General features: G+C 42.9%; 5 protein-coding genes across 5 annotated transcripts; 3 read left to right on the forward strand and 2 right to left on the reverse strand.

Annotated features, from left to right (window-relative positions):
• Positions 1-234: 234 nt before the first annotated feature.
• Positions 235-4,676, forward strand: LOC307086244 (holocytochrome c-type synthase-like). Its single transcript, XM_079751387.1, has 8 exons — positions 235-313; positions 1,015-1,110; positions 1,441-1,526; positions 1,904-2,014; positions 2,279-2,427; positions 2,992-3,111; positions 3,386-3,472; positions 3,913-4,676. The coding sequence occupies exons 2-8, from the start codon at positions 1,020-1,022 to the stop codon at positions 4,112-4,114; spliced, it is 846 nt and encodes a 281-aa protein (XP_079607513.1). The 5' UTR covers positions 235-313; positions 1,015-1,019; the 3' UTR covers positions 4,115-4,676.
• Positions 4,677-4,735: 59 nt separating this feature from the next.
• Positions 4,736-8,916, forward strand: rwdd3 (RWD domain containing 3). Its single transcript, XM_079750221.1, has 5 exons — positions 4,736-4,923; positions 5,419-5,651; positions 7,113-7,334; positions 7,473-7,624; positions 7,992-8,916. The coding sequence occupies exons 1-5, from the start codon at positions 4,839-4,841 to the stop codon at positions 8,113-8,115; spliced, it is 816 nt and encodes a 271-aa protein (XP_079606347.1). The 5' UTR covers positions 4,736-4,838; the 3' UTR covers positions 8,116-8,916.
• Positions 8,726-10,776, reverse strand: LOC307085432 (transcription factor BTF3 homolog 4-like; the record flags this gene model as incomplete). The annotated part of the gene is made up of 5 exons (XM_079750223.1): positions 8,726-8,797; positions 8,983-9,039; positions 9,441-9,648; positions 10,126-10,239; positions 10,723-10,776. 5 exons carry the CDS (start codon positions 10,774-10,776, stop codon positions 8,748-8,750), a joined length of 483 nt encoding a protein of 160 aa, XP_079606349.1. The 3' UTR covers positions 8,726-8,747.
• Positions 10,777-11,513: 737 nt separating this feature from the next.
• Positions 11,514-15,495, forward strand: txndc12 (thioredoxin domain containing 12 (endoplasmic reticulum)). The gene is made up of 7 exons (XM_079751071.1): positions 11,514-11,682; positions 12,106-12,166; positions 12,605-12,657; positions 12,906-12,979; positions 14,085-14,154; positions 14,438-14,521; positions 14,621-15,495. Exons 1-7 carry the CDS (start codon positions 11,583-11,585, stop codon positions 14,698-14,700), a joined length of 522 nt encoding a protein of 173 aa, XP_079607197.1. The 5' UTR covers positions 11,514-11,582; the 3' UTR covers positions 14,701-15,495.
• Positions 15,496-15,661: 166 nt separating this feature from the next.
• gipc2 (GIPC PDZ domain containing family, member 2) lies at positions 15,662-26,416 on the reverse strand. The gene is made up of 6 exons (XM_079751070.1): positions 25,865-26,416; positions 19,341-19,526; positions 18,107-18,287; positions 17,640-17,752; positions 17,204-17,285; positions 15,662-16,730 (listed from the first exon to the last, which is right to left on the reverse strand). The coding sequence occupies exons 1-6, from the start codon at positions 26,135-26,137 to the stop codon at positions 16,579-16,581; spliced, it is 987 nt and encodes a 328-aa protein (XP_079607196.1). The 5' UTR covers positions 26,138-26,416; the 3' UTR covers positions 15,662-16,578.
• Positions 26,417-26,893: the final 477 nt, after the last annotated feature.

Genomic DNA, 26,893 nt, shown 5'->3' on the forward strand with positions numbered 1-26,893 from the left:
CCTAAGACAAACGTTTAATTACCACGTTTAGGTAAAAAAAAAAAGAGATTTGGGGTTCACAATTACTTTAAATAAATATTAGAACACACACGCGCACACGCGCGCACGCACGCACACACACACACACACACACGGCACCCTTTTTATGCATAGCAAGAAAAGGGGCACAAAAATAGTACACTACAGTAATTACGGTATTTCAAACCCGCGTTGCATTGTGGGTACGGCCGGCGTTTCGCTTACCAATTTGACATTGGGCTGTTGGAGCAGAATCATTGGTGCTGTTATATACAGTAAACACTGCATGAGATAGGTGAGATGACAGAGTTTATTATTGTATTGCTTTGCATTGAGTCACTTCCCAATATTTGCGGGGAACATAACAGCCCGCGAACTAGTTGTTTGTCAGCTTTGTTATGCATTGTCGTGATATTTTGGTATAGACTCCTTCCAAAGCTACTTATATTTTCTAAATGATAAAACCATGCATACGTCATAACGTCATACATGAACCAATTATTCTCTAATGTTTTGTATTTGGCTACAGAAGAGGATAGCCTTGCTTACCACCACTAACGTTAGTGGTGGTAGCTTTTAGTTGTGTAAGTGACTTCCACTCTTGACGTAATCTGAATAGGAATATACGTTTGATTTTCCTGTGTCATTTGTCCCCATTTATAAATCGTAGAGGATGCAAACAGACCGTGTTCTCATTATATCTGTTGACTTTCTCAGAATGCTAACTTGATCTTGGAATGCAGTCCCAATGGGATGAATCAGTCCAACTCTTATTCAAAGCCCTGACGTCTGTCTGTCCCTCTGTACCCTGGAGGGCCTAATGTGTGCAAATAAAACATCTAAACTGTAGATACAGATGTTGTCCATATAAATCGAGAGTGCCATGTTTTTTTATGGCACGAGACTCGCATTCAGAGTATAAAGTTGACATACCTCACGGGGTCTTGCTACACAACAATTGTTACACATTGTTAACATTTCTTTTAATTTAATAAGATGTCATGGCAGCTCCGTTTCCCACCGTGGCTGCTGAGGGACTCCCATCCCCACCCCAAGGATGTCCTCACAAGAACCAGGAAGCCCCAACTATGAGTAAAGCTCTTCTCTTTGATTCATATTATAATTTTTTTGATTATTTTTGAGTGTTTGTACTGTCTGTATGTGTTCCTTTTTGATTAAACGTCTTTGAGCACAGCAAAAAGCGCTTTAAAAAACCGATCTATTATTATTATTATTATTATTATTATTATTATTATTATTATTATTATTATTATATTGTTTTTGGCCATATCTAATTAAAGTTCCTTAGACCTATGTTTTGTTCTAGGCCTTGTGGCGGTAAGTCTTGACTCGGTGCTAACTGCTAGTCGCTGCGATAGTTGCTAGCTGACATGTCTCACCGGTGTCTGTTTGAACTGCCAGGTCCCCCTCCGTCGGAATGCCCCATGCACCGACCAAAAGCATCAGAGTGCCCCATGCACCAGCCAACGGCAGCGTCCCCCTCCAATGTAAGTTCTATGAAGACTTTTTCAATCACCAGTAACCTGCTCGATTATACATCATCTTTCTCTGACACTTCCTTGAAAGAGATCGGGGGGCCTATACAGGTCTTGTAATCGCATAGAAGGTTCTTCTCTGGGATTCTTCTACTTCTCGGGGAAAGAAAGATTTATTTGACTCTTACTAGGCATATTACTAAACCTATTGTCGATTGTATTTCTTGGTTAACCAAAAATAAACCATGTTAACGATGACTCTCATTTTAGGGCTGCAAAGGGTCACACCCAACGTGATCGTCGCTGCCAATTCACTGAGCACTGTCTTCGGTCTCTCACACGATGCTGGCAAATCGAACCCTTTGTCATTTCCCTCTAATTTGTTTCAGACCTCATCACTTCCTGCACACCAAGAGAGGGCCTATGAGTTTGTAGAATGTCCCATGAAGGCTGCAAACAGAGACAAGTTCCCTGCCCCTGACATAAACCCTGCCAACATGGTAACACACACACACACACACACACACACACACACACACACACACACACACACACACTTAGTTTGAGCAATGAAGCATAACTGTTTGCGATTTACAATGAATTCAATAAAACAATAGAAACCGGGGGTTGAAAATGGGGATGATCTGTTTCTCCTGCTACCTCTTGTTATCGTCTGCTGTCAAAAGACAGCAAGCACCCGGTTGAGTGACTCAGACATTACCCAGTGATTTTTGAGCTGATTCCTCAGTGTCCCGCCCCTTCAGATGCCACCGCCCAATCAGCAGCCGTCGGCCGGACAGCCCTTCTCCTTGTCTGTGAACAGAGAGGAGTCTGGGATACCGAGGGCTGGCTCCGACCAGAAGTGGGTGTACCCCTCTGAGCAGATGTTTTGGAACGCTATGCTGAGGAAAGGGTGAGTAGAGGAGTCGACTGCAAGCCAAACAACATTGTAGGCTCCAAAATATGTATCAGCAAACAACATGGTAGGCTCCAAAATATACATCACCAAACAACATGGGAGGCTCCAAAATATACATCACCAAACAACATGGGAGGCTCCAAAATATCTATCACCAAACAACATGGGAGGCTCCAAAATATACATCACCAAACAACATGGTGGGCTCCAAAATATATATAAAACCAAACAACATGGTAGGCTCAATAATATAGATCACCAAACATTATGGTAGGCTCCAAAATATATATCACCAAATAAACAATCAGTTGGATTATTTAACCTGGGATCTGGAAATCAAATAGGTCCCCCTATGAAGGGGATCTATGCATTGGCATATGATATGTTCTCTTACCCTATGTCATGTATAAGATAAGAGAACTCTTGATTGATCACCATCAACCATTGGGTAAATATCACGACGGTGGTAGAGTGAGAATCAATGTGTGGATTTAAAGGAAATGGGATGAAAACATCTAATTCTATGATGTGTGTGACCCTGTCCGGTGGTCCTTGCAGGTGGCGCTGGAAGGAGGAGGACATTAAGCAGAAGGACATGGACAACATCATCAAAATCCACAACCACAACAACGAGGCTGCCTGGCATGAGATCCTGAGATGGGAAGCTCTTCACAAGAAGTGGGTTTACTCCGCGCCGTCGAACTCACAACCAATGTCATCACTGTCACGTATTCCTTGTGTTCTGCTTGTAACAGACTCTCATCTGGAATGTAAACCAAATTCTTGATGACATGCGTCAACATGTGGTTAGAGTGTTGAAACACAGTTTCCCGATCCCGGAAATGACCACAAAGACCAGTAGATTGGAGTCAACGACTTCCAAAGAATTTGATGTGCGTCCGTCTATGTGTCACGGCAGACTCTGACCCCTTGGTAATGTTTGCGTCTGCAGGGAGTGTCCGTGTGGGCCTTCTTTGGTGCGTTTTGGAGGGAAGGCCAAGGAGCTGACGCCCCGAGCCAAGCTCAGGAACTGGATGGGGTGAGTGTGGGCCGCGGGCAGGAATACAAATATTAAATATAAAATATATGATGTTGATTTGTGTAAGAATGACTGTAAATCCCAGAGGATCTTTACAAAATGTTAGTTCGATATTCTAAAGGTCAAAAGTAAGCAATCAAATATCTGCCAAGTAATGAAGTAATTGCTAAAAGCAATACATGTATAAAAGTAAGTACTGTCTGGTAGTTAATTAGCATGTACCTGCTGCTCATTGACAGTAGATAAGAAATATCAGGATGACCTGCTGAATATTTAATGACATAAAAATAACTTTCCCGTCAGAAAACGTATTCAGCTAAACGTGTGTGTGTGTTTGTGTGTGTCTGTCTCTGTCTGTGTGCGTGTCTGTGTCTCTGTGTGCGTCTGTCTGTGTGCGTGTGTGCGTGTCTGTCTCTCTATCTGTGCGCCCTGTCCCCCAGCTACGAGCTCCCCTTCGACCGTCATGACTGGGTGGTGGACCGCTGCGGCAGTGAGGTGCGCTACGTCATCGACTACTACGACGCCAGCGCAGTGGACCAAGGGAAACAGGGCGACACCATCCTGGACGTCAGGCCCGCCCTGGACTCACTGGGCGCCGTCTGGGACCGCATGAGGGTCACTTGGTGGCGCTGGACCCATTGAGCCGGCTCCGGTCCTTCCCGTCTCATCCTTCTCATCCGTTTTAACCCATTCATCGATCCATTACCACTTCACAAAATAAAGGTGTACTTGAATTAAGTATGTTCCTGGCTGCTGGTTTAGTGTCAGATTGACCGATGTCCAATTACTGTAATTGATTCCTGGTGCAGCTATACATTATAATGACATCACCTAAGTCCCAGTTCCCAGCACAGTAATATTTATTTGATGCCAGATTTCTGAGTCATGAATTCTTCGCTTTGGTCCATTGCTGTGGCAAACTTGTCCCGAAGGTGTAAAAAGTTAACAAAGGATTGTTTAATTTATTAGTATGATGTTGTAATACAATGAGTGCAAATATTCTAACAAATAGTATGATTACACGTTGTGTCTGAACAGTACTTTTACATAACTACACATTATGCAATAATTCCAAAAGGTCTCATGAAAAAGACAAATCTCGACAAAATATCAAAAGTTTCTCATATATTTGTTTTGTGGATAGTTTATTGTTTGATATTGGATTTGTTTTTCACAAGCACAGAGATCTGTCATGCTCTCTGTTCACTGTGTACTGTATATATTTCGATAGACAAGCGGAACCATTGTAAGTTCAAATGTATCTAGTCGGAATCGGATACGTGCGGCAATGTAACAACAAAATAAAAGGCTTCCTCTGGACGAAATAATATGTTTGAACAAATATGAATGAATCTCATATTGAACAATGTCTGAATCTGCTTTAGAGGAGGCCGCAGTCTTATCTGCCATTTACTGCGGAGAGGGAGAGTATCAGTTAATACAAGTGTCCGGTAGGAAGTTTCAGCTGCTTGATAAAACATATATTCAATTGTGGACTGATAGAAATCAACGACATACGCCATTAAAATAATAGGTGTTATGGTCATCACTTACAAGAACAATATAATTACGGTCGTTTCGTTTAAAACATTAAGCGTTTGTTTGTTTGTTTGTGGGTTTCGTATCCCTCTAGTGGTGTTTAAGGAAGATTACAGCTCCCCTCATGTCCACCCATAAATGCATACAAGTAAAATGAACAAATTCTAAAACAAGAAACACAATAAGCCTAATCAATGTTTCAATGTACTCTATCCTCAAACAAGCTAAAACTATCATTTACTTATTTGTGTGAACATATCAAGTGATCTCATAATTTGTGTCATCCATATTAGATCTCCTCAATGCAAATGTAATTACCATATTATACCCAAATTGTGTTACACAACACTCATGTTATACAATCACCTAAAGGTTTTTAACAGGGGACCACTCTTTCTCTCTTCTAGCGGATGGCGGAGTGGTGGTCGAAATCAAGACAACTGTGGGGGATGTGAGACGGGTGGAGTTAAGTCTCTCGTTCAGTCTGCCCCCACAGTACCCGCTCTGTCCCCCACACATCTCCGTCACCTCCCCAGTCCTGTCCCGGGGACAGTGTCAGGACGTCCGCCGGAAACTCCTGGAGCAGGCGGCAGCCCTGCCCAAGGAGCCAATGGTTCACCAGCTTGTATGCTGGCTCCAGGTAGGCAATCCGGGCACCGATCCCAATGCGGACGTCTGGTAGCCAGCACTCGAGATGAGGGGGGATGGCATCCCCTTTTGGAATTAAAACGATCAAAATCATCCCCCTTCTGAAACAACCATCCCCCCTTCCCATCCCCTGTTATTTTATCAATTAATGTGGAAATATTACCGCTATTTCATTATAGTGGTTTCCTTTTTCAATTCGGCGCAACGTTACTTTTCCCAGGGACATATTTGACAGCGATACTGCATTCTCGGGCAGTATGCTATTGCGCAAGTACGCAATAGTGCCTTCACGAGCTCTCATTCCACACCGTACGAGACAGACACTGGTAGCGTGAAGCTGTCTCTGCATCTCAGACATCGCTTCCGCAGACAACTCTGTCCCCTTTTGTCCCTTTCATTCCAACCCGTGAGCAACGCTAGTCTCCCTCCTCTGCCGAATGCATTTTTGAAAAAAAGAATAAGAATCAGTTTTTAAAATCCTTAAAAGTGATGCATGCCTCGAATCGTGTGATGCGTCCAATGAGCTGCGTTTTTGGGGATAAAATATATAATAATATAACACTACTACTACTACTAATAATAATAATAATAATTATCACACCGTTGGTCTCCCACCATATGCGCTGTTATCAGCACAAATTATCTGTCCCTAAAAGTTAAAATCCATCATCCCCCCTGGCTTTTTTTTACAACTCGACCTCTGCTGGTAGCATTTGACCGCATCGACTATTGAGAAGAGATTGGTTTTTTCAAATATCAATTGAAAATACGAATGTAATAACGCATTGTTAACGTTATAGTTAGGTGGATAACAAAATGAAGGGGGAGGAATTAAATAACCTGTATTTGTATATTCATACCACCAGGGGAGATGTTGATCAGCCACTGAGAGCCATTTCAGAATTGACCCTATAGCATCAATAACATCAAACATGGGAGGGTCCTCCCAGATGTATGATGGATAGATCCGCCTGCCACTGAGTACGGTCCACTGAGTAGGCCGGCATCCATCCGGGCGGACACTCCCATGAGTGCTCTACATTTTTCTTCAAGTCTTTGTCAGACTCCAGGATTCGGCGTCTCACCTGAATCATGTCAGAGGTCTGAAGAAGCAGCTGGCAAACCTGAATAACATTAATGATGGAGCTGGTATCTAAATCCTGCAGACAAACAAGTTTCAGTCCGACACACTTTCCTGACACATTACTTATAGTATCATTGAACAGGGTGTTCAATGCAGGATGCATGAGAATAGAAAAACATTACGTTAAATAGGCAATATTCTAAATCAATTTATAACCGCAGCCGCCTTCATCCAAGGCGTAGTACAAAGAAAAATCGGAATAGATGAAAGTCTCAATGTAAGGCAAACATTTTGGTGTCCACAGCTAAATTTACATTGTTGTGTGCGTTTGTGTGCTCACATGATGTATGTATGTGTTTGCGTGTTTAGCAGTCAGGGGAGGTGACCTCAGAGGAGGATGAAGAGGCGGGTCGGGTTGAGGTCGCTGGAGGAGAGGAGTGGACGGCCGTGCTGCTGTTGGACCACATGCGCTCTAGGGGGCGCTATGTCAAGATGCTAGAGCGCTGGACAGAGCAGCTGCATCTCACCACGAGATTACTATCTGGCCGTTTGATTCTGGTCCTCCTACGGGGAGCCAGGAGGGACATTAAGGTGCCCGACCAATCCGTTTTTAGTCTGGATGAAGCCGGCAATGATAAACACAGAAGTGAAATCAAAGGAGAATGTTAAATCCACATTCAGCCTGGGGGTGTATTTTATTTACTAATATTTTTATTTTATTTTTTTTAGGAATTCTGCCATCTTTTGAAGACCGTGAAGGTGGACGTCGATTCATCGGGCAAGAAGTGCAAAGAGAGGATGATGAAGGTGCTCTGTGAAAGACCCTTTACTTTCTCCTCTTCTTCAAAACATGGGCTTGCATCCCAGGGATCTGGTACAAAGTAAGTACAAATAGAGGGTGACTTTCGAGAATGACTGCGTTTGTCTCTTTTCTATCTTAAAACATGTATATGTTGATAAGTTGTGACGTTTGATAATAGATTGACAAAATAATGATGATAACATCAAAGAGCATAGGGATATGGTCATCATGATCAAGTTAGTGTTTATGACCTTTAGATTGTTTGATTGGTAAGAACAATCTATAGGTCACATGTGCTCTTTTAAAATAAATCAAGGAAGAAATATCTTTCGATCTCAACTGTCATATGATGTGTCATGAGCCACAGCCGAATACAGATATACTGGAGTGGAACAGTTTTCCCACTCTTCCTAAATGTCTCTCTCTTTCTCTTTGGATTTTCTCAGACACTCCGGTGAATCATGTTTTCTAGAGAAGGAGTACCAGTCGACGTTGCAGCTTACGGAGGCCTTCCAGGAGGCCGGCATGGCGGAAATGTACCAGCAGATACTGCCGTTACCAACCCTCTGACTATTTAACGGACAAACTGTCAAACTATAAACCAGGAGTCACATGTGGCGGTCTCAAGCTCACCGATTGGTCAAGAGACCAATCAATCAGATATGGAAGTGTGAGAAGCTGTTGTTTCTATCTGTGACCACAGGAGGGTGCAAACTCCCCAGCTCTCCAGTTTCCTCAGATAACTTGAAATGTATTAATATGGATGATATTAAGTCATATAGCAATAATGTTGTTCTCAACTGTAATGCAGATGCTTTGTCGACTGATGAATGGGAAAATAAAACTTGTCTATCAAGGGAATAATAACTAGATAATAATAACTTAAATATATAAATAATACTATAATATAATAAATAATAAATAATACTATGAGTGTTATTGTCGACCGGATGCAGACAAATGGGCTTGAACAAAGAAAGAGGAAACTCTTGAATATCTTTTATTGTAATTTAAGCATAACATATCTTCAACACAGGTAACACTTCGAACATTTGATGACGTGTCTAAGGCAAAATGGTCCATGTGAGATTTCATGAGTTTACATCTGATCTCAGACCTGCTCTCAGGTATACAGAAGGGGCTTTTGTATCGTGGTTGGAGGCAAGAGCAGTTCTGTTTTCATTCATCAGTTATTCAATAATTCAATGTTTGTCTTCCCCTTTGGAAGCCTCGCCAAAGTCCTGTACAAGATCTGTAATACGTAAAACAAGGAGATGGATGTTAAACACGACATTGCAAAGAATTTTTATTACAAAAATTACTTTGAGCGTGATAATGTTGATTTGGTTGAAGTGATGCTTAAAATTTATATTAAAGGTAATATTAAAGTACAGTTCGATGTGTTCAATTTCGAGGTCAAGTAATGTGTTGGCCTACCTGGAACATTTTCATATTCGTCATACACCTGCTGGCGTGCTTGTGTGTCAAGCGCTGCTGCAAAAAACAGAATTGACACAATCAGTGCAATAAAATTGGCAAAATCAAATTGACTCTGGTTTCTTTATCTAATCACAATATTTTCTTGCTGATTGCTTATTAACTGCCTCACCGTGTGCATGCTGATTGTCTATTAAACAATTGCAATACCATGAATTGAGGAGAGGGGGGGTTATCAATAGTTAAATAGTTAATACAGTAGTAATGATATAGAATTTATTCTTATTAATATAAGTAATAATAGTCCAAATAAGTGCTCTTGCCATTGACTCTTGCCTTTTTACGCAACCACCATTAGAAAGGGCATTGATTCCAATCCACCTCGGTGCGCTGTGAGACCTAGGGCTCAGCGTGGTGAGCTGGGGGCGTCTCCTGCGCCCCCCCCCCGCTGTACGTACCTCGCCGGGGGCTGGGGAAGCGTTGCGCTAGCTGGCGCAGGTTGCTGAGGCTGTCGGAGCCCAGCTGGGTCAGGATGGCGGGCAGCAGCTCCGTCAGCGGCACCGTCTCGGCGTGGCCCGTCACGGCGAAGGTGTTGGCCGACAGTGAGGCCTGCACCTTGGGGTTGTTGAAGTGGATCACCATGCCGTCGTCCTTGATCATGTTCACCTGGGAGGGGAGTGGGAGAGACGTGGATCATCTGGACGGCTGAGAGCCATCTCAGCAGGCTACAATACAGCCTATTTACAGAGGTGGCATCCTATTGGCAAACGTCTTATTATGGGTCTGTAGTGGAGACAAGACACCTGTGTGAAAATGGCCATTTCATTCAAATTAGGGGGAATACTCTCGATGAATAATAATGGAGGACCATCAGTAAGTTTAGGGTCAACCGCATTCTACGTGCAAAATCAAAGGGGCTCTTTTGGCTACAACATAGATTTCGATTTATATTAACCATAATGCCAATGCAACAGGAAACACACAATTTGAGGCTACCCATGTTGCCTACAGATAGCCTATAGTTAATATGCTGTTCAATTGATTGAATAAATTGTTCACACATGAACATTTACATGACCCACGCTTATCTTGAAGTAGAAAAATCTGACTTTATGAATAGAATAGGACACTAAAAAGCCGTACCTCTTCTATTCCTGCAATGTTGTTCACCACCAACTTCTTCAGAGAACTCTGGAGCTTTTTGTCTTCAGCTGTGGCTGTTCTGTGAACAATCTTCTTTTTCCTACGAGGGGTTCCCTGATGACAAAGGATGTTAGCCATGTGATTAGGGAAGGTATAAAAGAAAAGGAAGCTTCTTACGACATTTTATACAAATGTTTAATATTTTAATCTTGGCTTCATCACTACTGTGGAAGCTAAAGAGCTTGATCAAGTTCATATTAACTTAACATATCATCTACAAAACATGCTAAACTCTCCTACCCAATAAGCCCAGCCCTATTCCTAAACAATTAGGTTCCCCGTAAAAGGGGGCATCTAGTGCGCAGATAGAGGAAAGGCCTGACGGCAGAACTATGAAAACATGTCACTGGAGCCTGGATCAGTGCTGCTCCCATCCCATCACATAAAGGGAATGCTGAGGTCAGGAAAAACCAACTGGAAAGTCTTTTGTGACATTAGCCGCTTTTGACAAAAGCAAAGCAAATCAGGAAGCGACTGAAACAGAAAATTAAATCCCACATATTTTGGTGAAATTAAAATGCATTCTGTGTACATTACCTTCCCTCCTATCCGGACTTGTGATTGAAGTTTGGCAAGCTTTTCTTGATTCATGACAACTGCTGAAAAAATAATATACAAAAGAAACGTAAGAACAAAAGCAAAATCTAGGGCTGTGAGACACGAATATCCTTCTGGGGAAAAACACAATTCAAATGTTTATTTGACCTTTATAACAATTGATTTAAGTCTCAACACAAATACTGAATACATTTTCTTTCAAACATTTCACATTACGCACTACTGCATTTTTTTAGTTGCCTCACAAATACACTAGTAACGACGTTCAGACTTAGTTACACCAGTTATGTGTTCATAAATCAACCACCAAGCTAATCTACAACATCACAATAAATAAGCAAATGGCATCTTAAGTTGACTTGTGGTATTTAAGATTGCTTGAATAAAAAAAAACATATTTATACCTCAGGATGTTTCAGCAGTCCAATAAATGCTGGTCGTCGGTGGACTCACTGCCGTGCAGAAGCTGTTGGGAAGTGATAATAACACGCGGTTGTATGAATTCCCAGGCTCCATGTCATGTGTGTTACAGCAGGATTGTATCCTCATAATTGGTCACCAGGTGGCGCTCGCGTTCACATCGGCACATACAAAAACAGAAACATAAAACGGGAGAAACCGCGTCTATTTTCAAAGTAAAAGTCTACAGTCTCGCATAAAACATCAGAGATCACTCAAAGTGAGAAGTACCGACCTTTACTTTGAAACTATTTGTGTCGTCCCGCCCAGCCCCCTGCAGTCCTCTAGCTGTCCAATAACTTCCAGTTCATTCATTGGTTGCGGCACTAACCCTTCGACGGATATCAAGTAGCCGTAGTTGCAAGAAAGACCGGTCAAATATGCAGCCTTCTGTCATGAATGTTGTGTTATGGTCCTCCTTTCAGGTTTTATTTTCTTTGACCTATTTTAACGAGGTCGTTGCTTCAGCCTCGAGCCGAGGTAAGTCTTTTTACTGTGAGCCTTGTAGCCAAATGTCAGCTGTCGGTAGCCCGCAGCAAAGCTACACCGCTGCTACACCGACTTGGCAATGCAAGTTTACCTAATGTTAAGATCCTGGATCACGGATCCTGGAGAGTTGACCCAGATGACGTGTGTAGTCAGCCTTAAACCACATCTTTTTTTTTGTTATCAGAGCGATATAAAGGCGACAACTGGTTAAGTACCCAATATGTATGGAAAATTCACATTCGAAAGTCATTCAAAACCCGTCCTGCAAGTTAACAAGTTGCAGCATTGAGAACTACTTACATGAAGTTGATATTCATAACGCTAGACGAACCCATTGTTCAAAGAATAAAGACACACCCTTACTCCGAAAGGTAAAACCAACAACTGTTGTTCAACAAGTGTACTTCCCCACAGGCTTTGGAGATAACATCAGCTGGAGAACCCTTGACGACGGGAAGAACGAGGCCGAGGCCAGGTGATTTGGAGAGCAGAGCAATAGCCCAGCTCCTAGTATTCCCTCTCTGTCCGCTCGAGGAGCAATCCATTGCAACAATTGTCATAGTCTTTTCTTTCTCTTCTTCTCTTAATTAATAACCGTTTAACAAATGGCCATCTCATGTAATGTATTGTTAAAGTTTTGGGCCCCTTACACATGTCCATATTCAGTGATGTCTTGCCCTTCATTTAAGCACACAGGATTTCTGTACTTCCTTCAAATGCCGGCCATCACATTACATAGAATGTATTGTTAAAGTTTGAGGCCTCTTACACTTATATCCATAATCATTTATGTTATGCCCTTTATTTTAGCAGACAGGATTTTTCTGCACTTCCTTCAAATGTCTTTATTGTGGTTTACATTGCACATTCTCTGCAATGAGTGGCAAACTCTTTTCTGTCTTTGATTTAACAGCGGCCTTCCAATGATGGTCATCGTTCACAAGACTTGGTGCGGAGCCTGCAAAGGTAATAGCTAGTTTGTTTTATTATTGTTTTTAGATGCCTCGTTGGGATCCTTGTATTGGATCCTTATGTTTTTATGCGCCCTGTTATAGGAAATTATGTTTTTGGATACTGTGTTAAGATTAATATGGGACATAGTTGCTAGAGTGGATCAATTAAATTGTTACACATGCTGTTGAATTGTATATGAGAGATACAACCGCCGAACTCCAAACAAATACTCACTATATGTTGTTGGGCCTTCTTGCCAGCCCTGAAACCTAAATTTTCAGAATCCAAGGAGATCTCTGAGCTCGCTCACAACTTTATCATGGTCAACCTGGAGGTAAGCCAGCACTTTTTATCATTCACAAAACAAGGGCTACTTACTTAAAGTGATGGACAACACGGTCTAAAAAATAAACATTATCGCTACTTGCAGAAGCTTTTTTCACTACACCCCTACCTAATTTATTTTCAGGGAAATGACAAAGTATATGTATTTACATCTCAAAGTCAGCTATTGAACTCAGGATCTGAAGGGGTGTGATCTGAATGTTCTGTGTAGTTTGCTCTTCCTCAAAGCCTGAAACGCTGTAGCTTCTCTCAACTACTCCCTCACGGTATTGTGAGTGGATAGTTAATGTTCACCTGCCCGGATACGTGGCCAGGATGAAAAATAGACTCCACCCATTAAATCAACATGAAGGTATTCCATAGACCGAATCAAGTTGAGTCAGCAGTGGATTTGATGGGAAATAATTGTATGATGTGAAGTGCACACATTGATAACATACTAAGAGGTAAATGTCAGATTTATATTGTCCATCACTATCAATTAGCTTCCATGTTTATTTTTATTTTAACCATTGCATTTGTAATCCTGTTCATTATGACCTTTTTAGTATTTTACGGCTAAACCAAGTATTGCGTCATTAGCATTAATGCCGCTAAAGGTATGTTTTGAGGGTTGAAAAGAGAAGACTACACTAACAACATGGTCCCTCAACATGCATGCAGGCAGAATGGGTTCCCAAAACCAACCAGGGAACTAAATCACTGTCTAAGACTTAAGGGGAAGGCGCAGTTAACCAGAAAAGATTTTTCATTTCACATTCACTCACAGATGGCTAAGGCATTTCTTACAAATTAAACTCAAAATATATCTCTTAAATCCTACCTATAATGATTTAAAAGATCCATTTGTGTAAAACAAATGTATAGAAGACAATATATATTGGTCCTAACAAATGAATGGAATGTAATACTGTATAAAAATATACAAATATTTATTGCCTCTATATAGAAAAAAAATGATGGGACAGAAATGTGAAATCAATGCATCTCTAATTGGCCGTTACTTGTTGAAATCATCTGCCATGGCTTGAAAAGTTGGATTTTTTTTATTTTTGTTAAAACAATTAAAAACCAACTTTATCTCATCTCACCAGGATGATGAGGAGCCGAAAGACGAGGCGTTCAGCCCAGATGGGGGGTACATTCCTCGCATTCTCTTCCTGGGTAAGTGGCCTTGCTCTTTTCATTCTCAGGAAGACTGTTTTATTCACTGAGGTCCTTGGAACTAGCAGCCAAGTTGCCCTGGCCAGTGAGGCCAGTGGCTGGCCCCATAATGTCTACCTTGGATTAAGTTACTTTAATGGTATTGTAGTCATTTTTATGTAGAATGTGTTCAATGTTTTATATTTTCAGTGCTATCATGATCTACTGTAGAATAGGCTTATATGGTTTGTATTATTGGGTATGAAAATGGAATAGAACTTTAATATCGTCGTATTTGTTTCAGATCCCAGTGGTGCAGTTCACCCTGAAATCACCAACAAAAATGGAAACCCCAGCTATAAGTATTTCTACAGCAATGCAGATCACGGTGAGACGTTTGTCTTTTTGAATACTCCTGACTTCTGTAACGGGGATTAAACAGGCGTGGGTTTTTTAAACGGTTTCTCTTTCCTTTGGTTTGTGACAGTCGCTGCCGGTATGAAGGAAGCTCAGGAAAAGCTGACGGGAGATGCCTACAGGCAGATCCACGTCGGGGACGAACTCTGAGGAGCACGAGATGGGCAGACGGCGGCAAGGGCTACACTTCCATAGGCCTGAGCCCAATACTGCCCTAGGAATACACCTTCCAACCTATAGCACCATGACATTCATCACAAGTTCACTTTGGTTTCAGAATAACGGTTTGGTTTTCAAGTAGGTGGAACTTAATAATATACTTTAATCTAACTTTGGCCGACAGCCCAAAGCTTCAACCATTTCACGGTTAAGGTGCTCGAGTCGGGTGATTCCGTCCCTCGTCCAAGACTTCATCATCGCCCTCTCTAGTTTCTCTTGTGTCTATCGTTATTCTGTCCCGTTTGTTTCTTTGATACGATCGGTGTTGGCGAAATGCACTGTTTTTGAATAAAATGCCATGCGTCTTTCCTCTGTAAGAGGTTGAAAGCCAACTTGACTAGCTAGCCGAGGGAAACCGCAGTATTGGACAATACTGCCATGCCTTCACACGGGACTTCATAGTTAGTAGAGAAATTATCTACAAGCTAACTTTATTGTGCTTCCAAATCTTCTACAGAACTGAATTATGTGATGTGTCCCGTCTAAAGGGGCCTTCACTTTTTAGGTCTTAGTTTCATAATGACGGTTAGTATGTATTATGAGTCCAAGTATGTTCAATATTTGGTTAAACTATATACTTGTTTTACCTGAAGTCAAAGTTTGTCTGTGCTTCTGTTCGGTAATATTGGCCTTGTTTTACCCTCTTTCAATGGATGAAAATGTGCTATTGGTGTATTTTATACTCCTGTGCAAATAAAGTGTTGCATTTATTTGGTTTTAATCAAATGAGCACACATTTAAGTGTACTTCATTTATTCTCTACGCAATAGGGGTGCCATATGGGTATGTGTATGTGAGAATGCATTTCTGAAAATAAAAAATCAAATCACTAGTTGAATTTAGTTTGCCAGTGAATCCAGGCTGTCACAGTGAATGGATGTACAATATTGGATCAGATTCCAATAAAACATTTATAACAGCTTAATCAGAAGACGCAGGCTTTATGAGCCCTCGGGACTACAAAAATATTTTCCAGCATTTAATTGCCACAGTTAAAACTTTAAATTACAGAAACATTACATCTACTATACCATGAAACAAGATGCTAACTGTACAAAAAGGGAGCGATGGACGGCTATGTTTAAGAAAGATTGTCACTGAAGAAACAATAAAAAGGTCTTAAGACTAATGAGATGATCACAACAACCCTGGCTTAAACAAATAAGGGTGGAAACTGTCGGTGTGTATCGCCAGGAGAGGAAGTACATGAACGATTTTGTACACAAATATTAAAACCAAAGTAATCTTTTAAAAGCTTAGCAGCATTTCAAGAGATACAAAACTTTTTTTATAAAAAGCTGGATTTTCTTTAATTCATATAGTGATATAGGCTGCATCTATAATATGAAATCAGGTCATTGACAATATAATTGACAATATAAATCTGCAGTGTGTATACTATGTACCATTCGTAGCAAGTGCACGAAGAAGACGTTGACTAGGTTTGTTCATAACAGGGAAGCTGTGTGCTTAAAAGCACAATCGGCGCAGTCCTTTCTCTACAGTTGGAGAGGAAGTGAGGGCTTTACAAACTACAACATGGAAATTTACCACAAATTCCGTCCATGCCCTGAGCTGCTGCACTCCAGCATACATTTAGTGAACATCTTATTTTGTTAAGATAACTCAGGCACAGCTGATGCCTCGTGGCTCAGACCCTACCCCGGTGATTCCTTGGAAGGGGGTCCAAATAGTGAACACGCACACCCTGCCTTTCTAGCGCTTTGCGGTGAGGTTTGTCCCGTGTGCTTGCAGGTGGGGGGGGTGATGGGATGGGATGGGGGGGGCAGGGCTGAGGACCCCCAGGCCTCAGAACCGTCCCTGCCTGGCGTCTCCGATGGCGCCCCAGACGTCAAACACAAATTCGTCGGGGAAGGCGAAGTCTCCGAGCGCCTCGTCCAGGGCCATGGCGAACTCGTCGGGGTTCTTCTTGTCGCGACCGACCTCCACCATGGTGGCCGCTAGGGGGGTACATCGGATAATTACACAGTTATAGTATAATAAAGAAACGGGAGTAAGGTGCTTCAATAAGTGGAGGACTCAGTACTTGTGTTTGGTCTTTCATGGTATTAACAAACAAGTAAGGGTCAGCCGGATATACCTCCATTACCGTCTTGTATGGAGAGATATCATTTGCATAATAAAGGCCATTAGCTTCCTTATTGTAATGAGTTTGATGATACAAATAAGTATCTTCACAAACCCATACTAAGGTCTATACTTCCATAACAATAACACCTTTATAAAAACAATGTGCTATAGCATCCCCCCCCGCCCTCCTAAGGAAACAGCTCCCTTACTTCCAAAAACAACAGGTTGCCTTGAATAATATCTTCAACATCAGCAATGTCCCGACAAAGCAGTGAGGCCAAAGTGTGAGAATGAAGTTCTAATAACAAACAATCAACACGCACGGTGAACGCAGTCTACCCACCGAGTTCAGTGTCTCTGATACCCATGTAGCTCTCCAGGAGGTCGTCCACTTTCCTCACAGCCTTCTCCTCGAATTCTGTGGGCTGGAAAAAATAAACAACAGGAAGAATGTCAATGATGCAACGATGTCGCTCCAACGGCAAGCTCAGCTTGAAGCAATTACTAGTATAACCAACGAGCGAGCCGTGCACACTTCACGAGTTGCAGGACTTGCGTTACTTACGTAACGTCATTGCAACAATACTATTTTCAACCTAGACAAATAAGCGAGCGTTACTGTAACGTAGCTGGCAGTATTACAGCTTTGTCTTTGTGTAATACAGGATTGTTAAGGAAAGGCACGCATACAGTTTTTAACAGGCCCTTCACAAGGTCCCATTTTGAAGGCCTACATGTAGAAGCCAGAGATGAGAGCAGGACATTGGTGAGACCCATACCAGCTCCTCGACTGTGGCGGGGCCCTTGGAGCGCAGCCTCAGGGTCCCTCTTCCTGTCCCCATCTTGTTCTCACTGGCTGGTTTGGGGCCCTTTGACCTTGGCTCCAGCATCTCTGTGAAGCAGGAGACAGAAGTGTTAAACGTGTGTTTAAAAAAAGCTCCCTTGCCATCATCCACCCACGGCCTTATGTCATTGCACCATTTATACTTTCAACATATGATTCCAAGCTCAATTCCCTCCTGGCAGAGAGAGCCTGTGAGAGATGGAGGGGGAGGGAGGGAGTGAGAAAAAAAGACAAGAGAGTGCAAGACTGCATGGATGCTTCCTTCTGCGCACCGTGCACGGCTTTCGCCATTCATCCTAAAGTGCCGTGTGGCACACGTGAGCCGTGTGGACGTGAGCGGCCTTCACAGGGACCACAGTGGCCCCCTGTGGCGGAGTGGCCGCGGGGTCCCCGGGGACTCACCGAAGGCCTTCATGGGCTCCACCAGCTTGAGGGTGAAGGTCTGGTCGCGGGGGAGCTCCTTCAGCATGCGGGCCACCTCGTAGTGGCGCGTGCCCACGATGTTGCGGCCGTTGATGCACTCGATGTGGTCGCCCACGCAGATCACCTTCACGTTGTCCACCACGCTGTTGTCCTTGATGCGCTGCCGGGACGACACAGGAAGAGGACGGGGGCAAATTGAAGGCAGAGATATTGGATGGGTGGGTGGGTGGAGGAGGAAGGAGGCTGACTTGTGTGTCTAATTTATTGAAAATAGGAAATGAGGCCTAACCGCTTCATCATAGTGGGATTCTTTAATGCATTGATAGGGACCAACGGTCCCTGCAAGTCCCTTCAAGGCGGGCTGCATGATGCAGTGCTTCTGCAGCGTCACTGGGAGGCGCATGTGAGCAACAGGGTCCACTGAGCTGATGAATAAGCTCCTTAGACCAGCCTCATTTGTGCGGGGTATAAACACACACTAATAATTATAATAATCGTAATTATAGCCACAGCACGTATTGTGATAGTTATCTAAATATTCACTACTATGATACCATGTAATCAGGGTTTAGCATTTAATCACTGTACTTTCATCTGCTACATTCAACGCTAAGGCTTTGGCTGTTAACAACATTTGTTTTCTGACCTTAAAGCTCTTTAACAGAGGAGGATGATGTAATTGTCGACAATAAACTTACAACTGAGAACCATAATAACAGGAAGGCCATTGTTAATAAAGCCAGAGTTCACAGAATAACGATATGAAGGACATTTCTTCTCTAATTACATCCAGGTCTATTTTTACATTTAGTTGCATGTCTCATAGGACGATTATAATAAGCAATTCTATCTCAGATGTCTTTTTCAGAAGCTAATATTAAACCCACCCAATAGGGTTGCAGGCAACACAAACACTAAGCTAGTGCACGTTTATCCCGACCAGACTGCTTCACTGGCCTACATTGTGACTACCTTTTACGATTAGCAAAGCCCTCCTTATGAACCAAACACCAAGAGAAGAACAAGACAGGCCTGTTTCAGTTGGATCTACAGTAACAGCAGATCCACGATGATACTAATATGCTTTTGATACTCTTCACCATGTCTGGCACAAAATTCAAAAGACCTCATTTCCATTTAGGAAACCGCATTTAGTATGGAAATGGAGCCTCATTTGCCCACCAAACCCACGGTCCACCTGCCAGCTGCCCACCTTGATGAAGGCAAACCCGGCCCCGTTGTCGGTGATGGTCAGACCCAGTGCGTCCTCCGATTTGAACACTTCCACCTCCTTCTTGATGCCCCTGACGTGGGCAAAGATGAAGTCCTCCAGGCCGATCTGCCCCCCCAGCAGCTTCTCCATGTCGATCTTGTGGGTGTTCAGGGTACAGAAGAGGATCTGCACACACACACAGGAACCACACAGCACTTTCCATGAACAGGATATACAATAGAAACACTGATGTCTGTTTTGAATACCACACGACAATAAATGGAAGAGCCTGATTGTATAAAATTGTGCAACCACCACAGGCCTTAATTAATCTATGCCTGCCAACTTTCACTTGTATCTGGTAACAGAATGATTTGACCGCCAGGCGAGAACTGGTTCAGAAGACACAGGAAATAAAGCCCAACCATAGAAACGCAATTGGTCACATGTTATCGTAAATATGAACACATCAATAAAAAGCTAGTGTTGTATCTGGGGCCAGCCGAACACAGACAGACAGTACTCTTGTCAGCAGACGGTCATCTGAGACAGCTGTGTTTATCCTGTGATGGGAGTCCCCAGGCAGGACCAAGTTAAGATTAAACGCATTCCAATGGAACGCGGCCAGAACTGTGGAAATCTGGCTTCACACCTTAAAGCTGAAATACCACATCAGAACAGGAAGCAATGTGCTGTGTGCGTGTTAGTTAGAAAGTAGCTGTGTGAGTCTAAGTTAGAAAGTGTGTGCGTGTTAGTTAGAAAGTGTGTGCGCGCGTGCGTATTGACAAGAATAGAACATCCCCTCTAATCATTTTTAATGATGAACCATTTATTCCACAATACATCACCAGCCTATTAATAAACCTCCCTTTTAATTGCAACGCTTATGCAATCATGGACCCCACCAAACCATACCTCCAGAGACACCTTCTACTTCTGTTTTAAGCTAAACCTGTTGTTACGGCGCGTGCAACTCCCTGTCGAAACTAAACGAACATGCTTAATGTACACCTAAACCACGCTAATAACGAACGCCCCACAGTACCCTACACATTCTCTGGCAGCAGCATGGAGACCTGTCTGGCCACTGAAGGCCCAGCCCTGTCCTGCCTGTAAATGGTCCCTATTCTATACCAACTAGGCTACGCGCACACACACACACACACACACACACACACACACACACACACCATCAGGTGACACAGATCCAGTCACGTTGCTGTGGGTTACCAGAGTATAAAAGAAAAGGATTAGGAAAGAAACAGAGAGGGGGGTTGGTGTGTGGGGGGTGGGGGCTGACAAGCAAAGCAGAGCAGCTGAAGTTCACTCTCCCTCCCTCCCTCTCTCTCTCTCGTACTCTCACCCACCCTCCGTCCCTCATCTCTCTTGTCGGTCTGAGTGTTTGGGATTACCAACGATGGACAACCCACACGCGGCGTTGCCAAGGCTGCTGCTAGCGCCACGCCCCTTCACCCGTCCCAAGAAGGACGCTCCGTCTGCACACTCATCATCACCCCCCCCCCCCCCCCCCCCCCCCCCCCCCCACAATGGGCCGTGATCGAGGGCCGGGCCCCCACACACACACACACACACACACACACACACACACACACACACACACACACACACACACACACACACACACACACACACACACACACACACACACACCACTTAAGATGCACCTATGAAGCCTGTCTGGTCCATTCATGAATCACGAGGGCAATAAGCAGCAGATGGACGGACAGCTTACCATTCACCTGAAAGGAGACGCTGGAACAAAGAACCATGTGTCTATCTGCTACTCATTTCCATCATATTTCTTTCAAAATGGGATATTGCAGCCAGTTTCTAGTTACACAGAACAAATTGATTTACAGAGAAAACACTTGAGTGTTTTAGGCATGCATGGATGGGATAGGTTTGTATTTAAAAATAATTGCAACGTTGTAAAATAAACACCATTCAAAGAGGCAGAGTCAGTCAAATTGATTCTAGGTAATAGAACCAAAGTATTTCTCATCCTGGTAATTAAAGGGTCAGTCTGCATTATTGAAGGTAGCCGTAGAATGCAAAGCTTGCTAGACCTGTTTCTTTGATAGTGTAGCAACTGCTCATTGTGGCTCCCTTACAGATTCAGTATCCGTGGCCTATATATGACTCGGAAAAGAGGCAACACAGTCTTATTAACACGCTGGGAATGCTGATCCGGCAGAAATACCGCCCTGGAATCTGATTAGGCATTACAAGAAACTCATTGACTAACTTTTTGAATGACTGTCAAACCATAATAGACATGTTATAGGAAACAACACGATCAGCATTTAGACCACAAATCAGTCACCTTAATGCAGATGTAGGCTTTTTTTTCCTGAAGTACATAACAGAAAAACAGCAGCAATCAGGAACTGACTAAGCAGAGTATCAAAACATTTATATCCGTGCTTAAACACACAGTTATGGTAAAGCATTGGGTTAACTGAGGAGAAATTATGAAAGCTAAACAAGCAAACCCCAGACACTCCCATACTATAGAGTCGGTAGATTAGTCAAATGGTATACAAGGTTGGCAGACAACCTCAAGTCAAATTCTCCTCCTCCACACACCCCATTCCACGACAGGAAGGTGCAGACAACGAAAATAAGGACCCACTATCTCTCGTTTCTCTTATTGTCTTGCTGTCTGTGTCATCACCAGTGGTGCAACCGTCCTCCGATAGACCAATGGCGAGATCCTTCTTACAACACGTTGGCGACACTGTTGGCCTAGTGATGAGCGTAGCTCCTTTAGCGCCGTGTGTCGGGTAAACAACCACTTAAAAGCCCTATGTATCTCATCGAGGCTGAGCCTGCACCTGGGGTCAGCCCCTACAGGCGGACACACCGGGAACACCCGTTGGCCTTTTGTCAAAGTGTGTTATTACATCGTTGCTAAAAAAGATTTAGCATCTTTGGCCCCAAATAGATTTTGATTTTGAATAGCAGTGTTTCCTAGTACTATTAAGCATGAAACCAAATGGATGATGATTGGTAGATATGGTCAGTTAATGGGCCTAGTATTGGTACAAAAGGTACCCAAACCATTTCCCAATGTTTGTATTTATCAAAAAGAACATGTATGTTAGGTGATGCAGGTGAAATTAACATTTTGACTTCCAGCATGTATTGTGCAAAAGGATGCCTCTACAAACACCGACATACAACGAGTCCTTTAAGTATAAAATACCTCAAGACACCCCTTGTCACTCACTCTTACAATCCTGTCCATCAAATATCAATAGAAAAGTACAGATAGGATTTGTTTGTGCCCAAGGCGATTCAGGTCACAACTCAAAACTCTTGTCTGCAGGTTTTTGAAAAGGGGCAAAAAGTTCAGTAGCCTGTTTTGAAACTGGTTTGTGAGGATAGTTTCTTGTATGTTGTTCTATTTTACACACATTCTAGAAGAGGAATCTACAGGTTGTGTGTCTGTCTCTCACACACACACACACACACACACATACACACACACACACACACACACACACACAAAGTCAGTGCCAGCAACTGCCTCAATCTGATTTGGCTCCACCAATTCAGATTGTTACCTCTAATCTCCCTGATTAATTAAGAATTGTTCCGCTTGAAAGCTCGAGAACAAGTCACACAAACTGCCACTGGAGGCATGACCTGGGAACCGAGCTCCACAGTGTGTGGTGTCACCAGGGAACGTCCGACGGGCTGAAACACTGAGCGTCTGTCAGATACAAAGCGAGAATAGATCATATTCAAAGTCCTAGGCAAATGACAGGCTTTGCCAAGAGGCCAGGAAGCATGCCGTGTACAATGGTGGACAGGTTTGCAAAGTTGACCGGCCACACCTAAAACACTCCACCGGAGAGCACAAAGAGCAGACTTTGACCTGCTGCTCCCAAATAAAAGAGATCTCTTTCCATGTACGATGATTGCAGTCTTCATGACGTAAGCCATGCAGTCTGTGTGTCCATACTGGTCATGTTTTATGTGATACAGAAACTACTTTGACAGCCTTGCCATATATCATTCCATAACATTATGTCAGGCTTAGTCTTGACAATGCATCTGTGATGTCATAGGCGGTTTTCTTATGGTATTAGTGACTGCTATGTGGATATGCCACCAGACTAATCCCTGAGCACTTACCAGAAACAACAACTCATGACGGTGGTCTTTGGTATTAGATGCAGGACCAGTCTCTCTGGACCATCTCTGTTGCCTTCTAACCTCGATTACACTAATGGACTTTCTAAGTAAAATGTGCTTGAGGCAAACTCGACAGAAATGCAGGCTAGAGCCGACTAATCCCATAGTACTGTAAAAAAAAAAAATAGATAAAAAAACATCTCACATTGGATAACAAGAAATGAGTCAGCTTGCAGATGTACAAGAGTTCAAAGTACGACGGTTCTCCTCTTTGAGAGAGTGCTCCACTCATCAAATCATCCTCAATCAACAGCCATTACGGGCGAGATGGGCTCCAGTCAGTCAACCACACATTAGCATCTGCCCCCCAAAGGGTTGTTGCTGGAGGCACAGTACAGATTCTAAACTTCATCCCTATATTACCGTTTGAACCGAACCAGGTCACACCAAACGTTCCCTAATATGAATGCATTGCCCTGGCTCTTTTTGGTAAAAATTCTATGGTTGACAGTATCCACTTTAACTCCACAACAGCCTGAGGCATATCCCTGCATTCACACCGTTGGTCTCGGTCATTAGTTCTGACCTGTAGCCATTTGGTTCTAAACATGATAGTTTGAACCATTTTTCAACAATGTAGAAATAACTAGAATGTTTAAAGGGTTTCAATTAACACTGGTGAAGAGCACAGGTCTAACTGTCATTTCACGGGGCGGATGGATCCTGTTTGTTGTCTGTGTGTTTGTGTTAATTGTGGAGGTAGATGTTTCCATGGGCTGTGTTGGACTGGGGCCAGGCTGTGGTGGGAGAGTTATCTCCCAGTTTTGCAGGCTGTGCCCACTAAGCCGGACGCGGGGGACTTCCTCTGGGAGAAGCCGGTGAATTTGGTAAAAGTTCCGTCATCACATCACTAGCCCTGCAATGCTTCGGTCTCAATCTCAGTTCCACACGCCCTTAACTTGTTTTCATTATTGCCTTGCCGTGCAATTTTACATGATAACACACGCACAGACACATCTTCAAAAAAACAACATAGTGATAAAGATGGGTGGGGATTATTGAGAAAAATTGCGATAATGATACGAGGACAGGATTGAAGTCCACTTCGAATTATTGTAGAATGTTAAGTGCCTGGACAGAAACTCAATGTCAATCACTGTGCTTATCCAGTGTTTGTTCTTATATCAAATATTGGCCCATTAGGGGGTGAGAGGGAGCCAGAGCCGTACCCACTTCAGAATGAGCCCAAGGCTGAGACACAAAGTAACATGCAATTTGCAGGGTCACACACACACAAAGGAAAACAATCCCAGCAGTAAGATTGCAGCACATTCCGTGTATTTGCCTCTCACTGAAATGTGGTTGACCTATGCTTTGGGTTAAGAGTGATATACATAACGGTAAAACTCTTCTACAAGTGACAATCTTACGAAATAAATATTTGCTTTAAAAAAAAAAAATCATAGTAACTTGTTGCATTGTTTTACGATAAACATACATTTAACAGAAAGCGCTTGTGCTTCCCTACTTCAAAGTGGTTAAAAAAAAAGCGAACACTGCATGTTCAGACAAGGGCAACATTGAAAGACTTGAACGAACAAATCCCAGCAGTAAGAAATGGAGCAACCATACAATCATCATACAATTTGTCTTTTGCAATCTGCCCTTTCAACCAGAAGGACTAGATTCATTAGTGTCAGGCAATCATTCTTGTTGTTCCAGTGTACACGTTTTGTTGGAATTCCGCATGTGTAGCCTACAGCGCCGTGGCAGCTTTGAATGCCATTGGTGACATTGTGTGGGACATGAAAAATAGAAAAGCATCCTATGATCAGCGGAGCGTATGGTGGGGGAAGGGCTGGGATTCCTATATCTTGTAGGCACTTGAGGCCGCTTGGCCAACACATTATCTTATAGTTTTCAGGGCAACAAAAGACAAAACATGCTAGTAACAAGATTCTTTTGAAAGGAAATTATGCATCTTAAGTCCTTAATTCATTGACGTAGGAAAAAGATTAAACTTGCAGTGGATATGAGTTTCAAGGTGCCCTGAATATAAAAGTATCTGTGAGTATAACATTTGACTTGCGCCTATAAAAATGATTCAGTGAGAGAACCACCTTTTCCTTTCTGGAAATATTCAGTGGGATTAATACATATTGAATTCATGATCTCGAAAGCAGCAGAATAGATCTGTCGATATGTGTTGTGGAAATACTGTGCCCTTTCTGCCCAAATAAGAACTTGTACAAAAGGCTTAAATATCATTGGATTCTGTCCAAAACAACCTGCCGGCCACCAAGCATGTAGTTCACCGTAACTTTGTTCGACAGCATGTGTATCACCACCATCCATGTACTCACCTCTGGTGGGGCCATGTTAAAGGCATCTGCTATCTTCCCATACAGTTCCTTGACATTGCTAAACCCTTCAATCCGGCCAGTCGGGCTCCCGTGCGCGAGCTGAGTGTGGAACACGAGCTTCGGCCGCAGGTTGGCAGGTGGAGGCGGGAGTCCCGCGCCGTTGACGGTAGATTTAGCAGTGTTACTTCCACCTGCGTGTCCGCCGACCTCCTCGTTCTCGACTAATTGTTCTTTCGTATACTTGTTTTTCTTCCTCCATGGTCCTAAAGGCATTTTGACCGAATCCGTGAGAGGCACACAAGTGTAATTCCCGACTTCGTCCCGCTAAAGCATCGGAGTGGCTACCTGTTGGGACGCTTCCTTCCGCCTCGTACGCTCCTTCTCGCTCAAGATCTGACTTTGTTCTCCACAGTGACTCAGCCCTGGTTAGCGGATGAAAGTTGAAATATTCAACAGGTAGATGGCGAGGGCTGCAAGTCTTCTTCGCCACCTTATCTACAGTAAACTCTTGATACTGCCTGCTGGCCGTCGGGAAACAATAGCGACACTGTTCCAACCTATAAACAAGAATGAAACGCAGGCGCAGTCAGAGGGAACCCGGCTGAGCCCAGCCCGGATGATTCACCTGCTGTTTGTGGAAATATTCACAAGTAAGATGATACTACTGATCGACCTTTACCATACTAACATGCGTTTAACTGATACTAGTTAAACACGATTTAGACAATCTGATCGCATTTCTAATTATGTTGTCAATCATTTATACAATATAACCTATTTTGGTACGTATTCAATATATGTATTTAATCTATATATTCACAATTGCATATCCAAACCATTTCTCAACTTTAACACATTGACTAGCTCATATATGTCATTAGACTAATGCATACAATAATGTTTGAATGGATAAGGTAAATGAAGAAAAAAGCTATTTTATATATATATATATACACATACACAGTATATATAGATATCTTTATCTATATACAGTACATATAGATAGACATATCACTATTCCTAACAAAA

Source organism: Pollachius pollachius (genome assembly GCF_949987615.1).
Source record: "Pollachius pollachius genome assembly, chromosome: 14".
Lineage (NCBI taxonomy): Eukaryota > Metazoa > Chordata > Actinopteri > Gadiformes > Gadidae > Pollachius > Pollachius pollachius.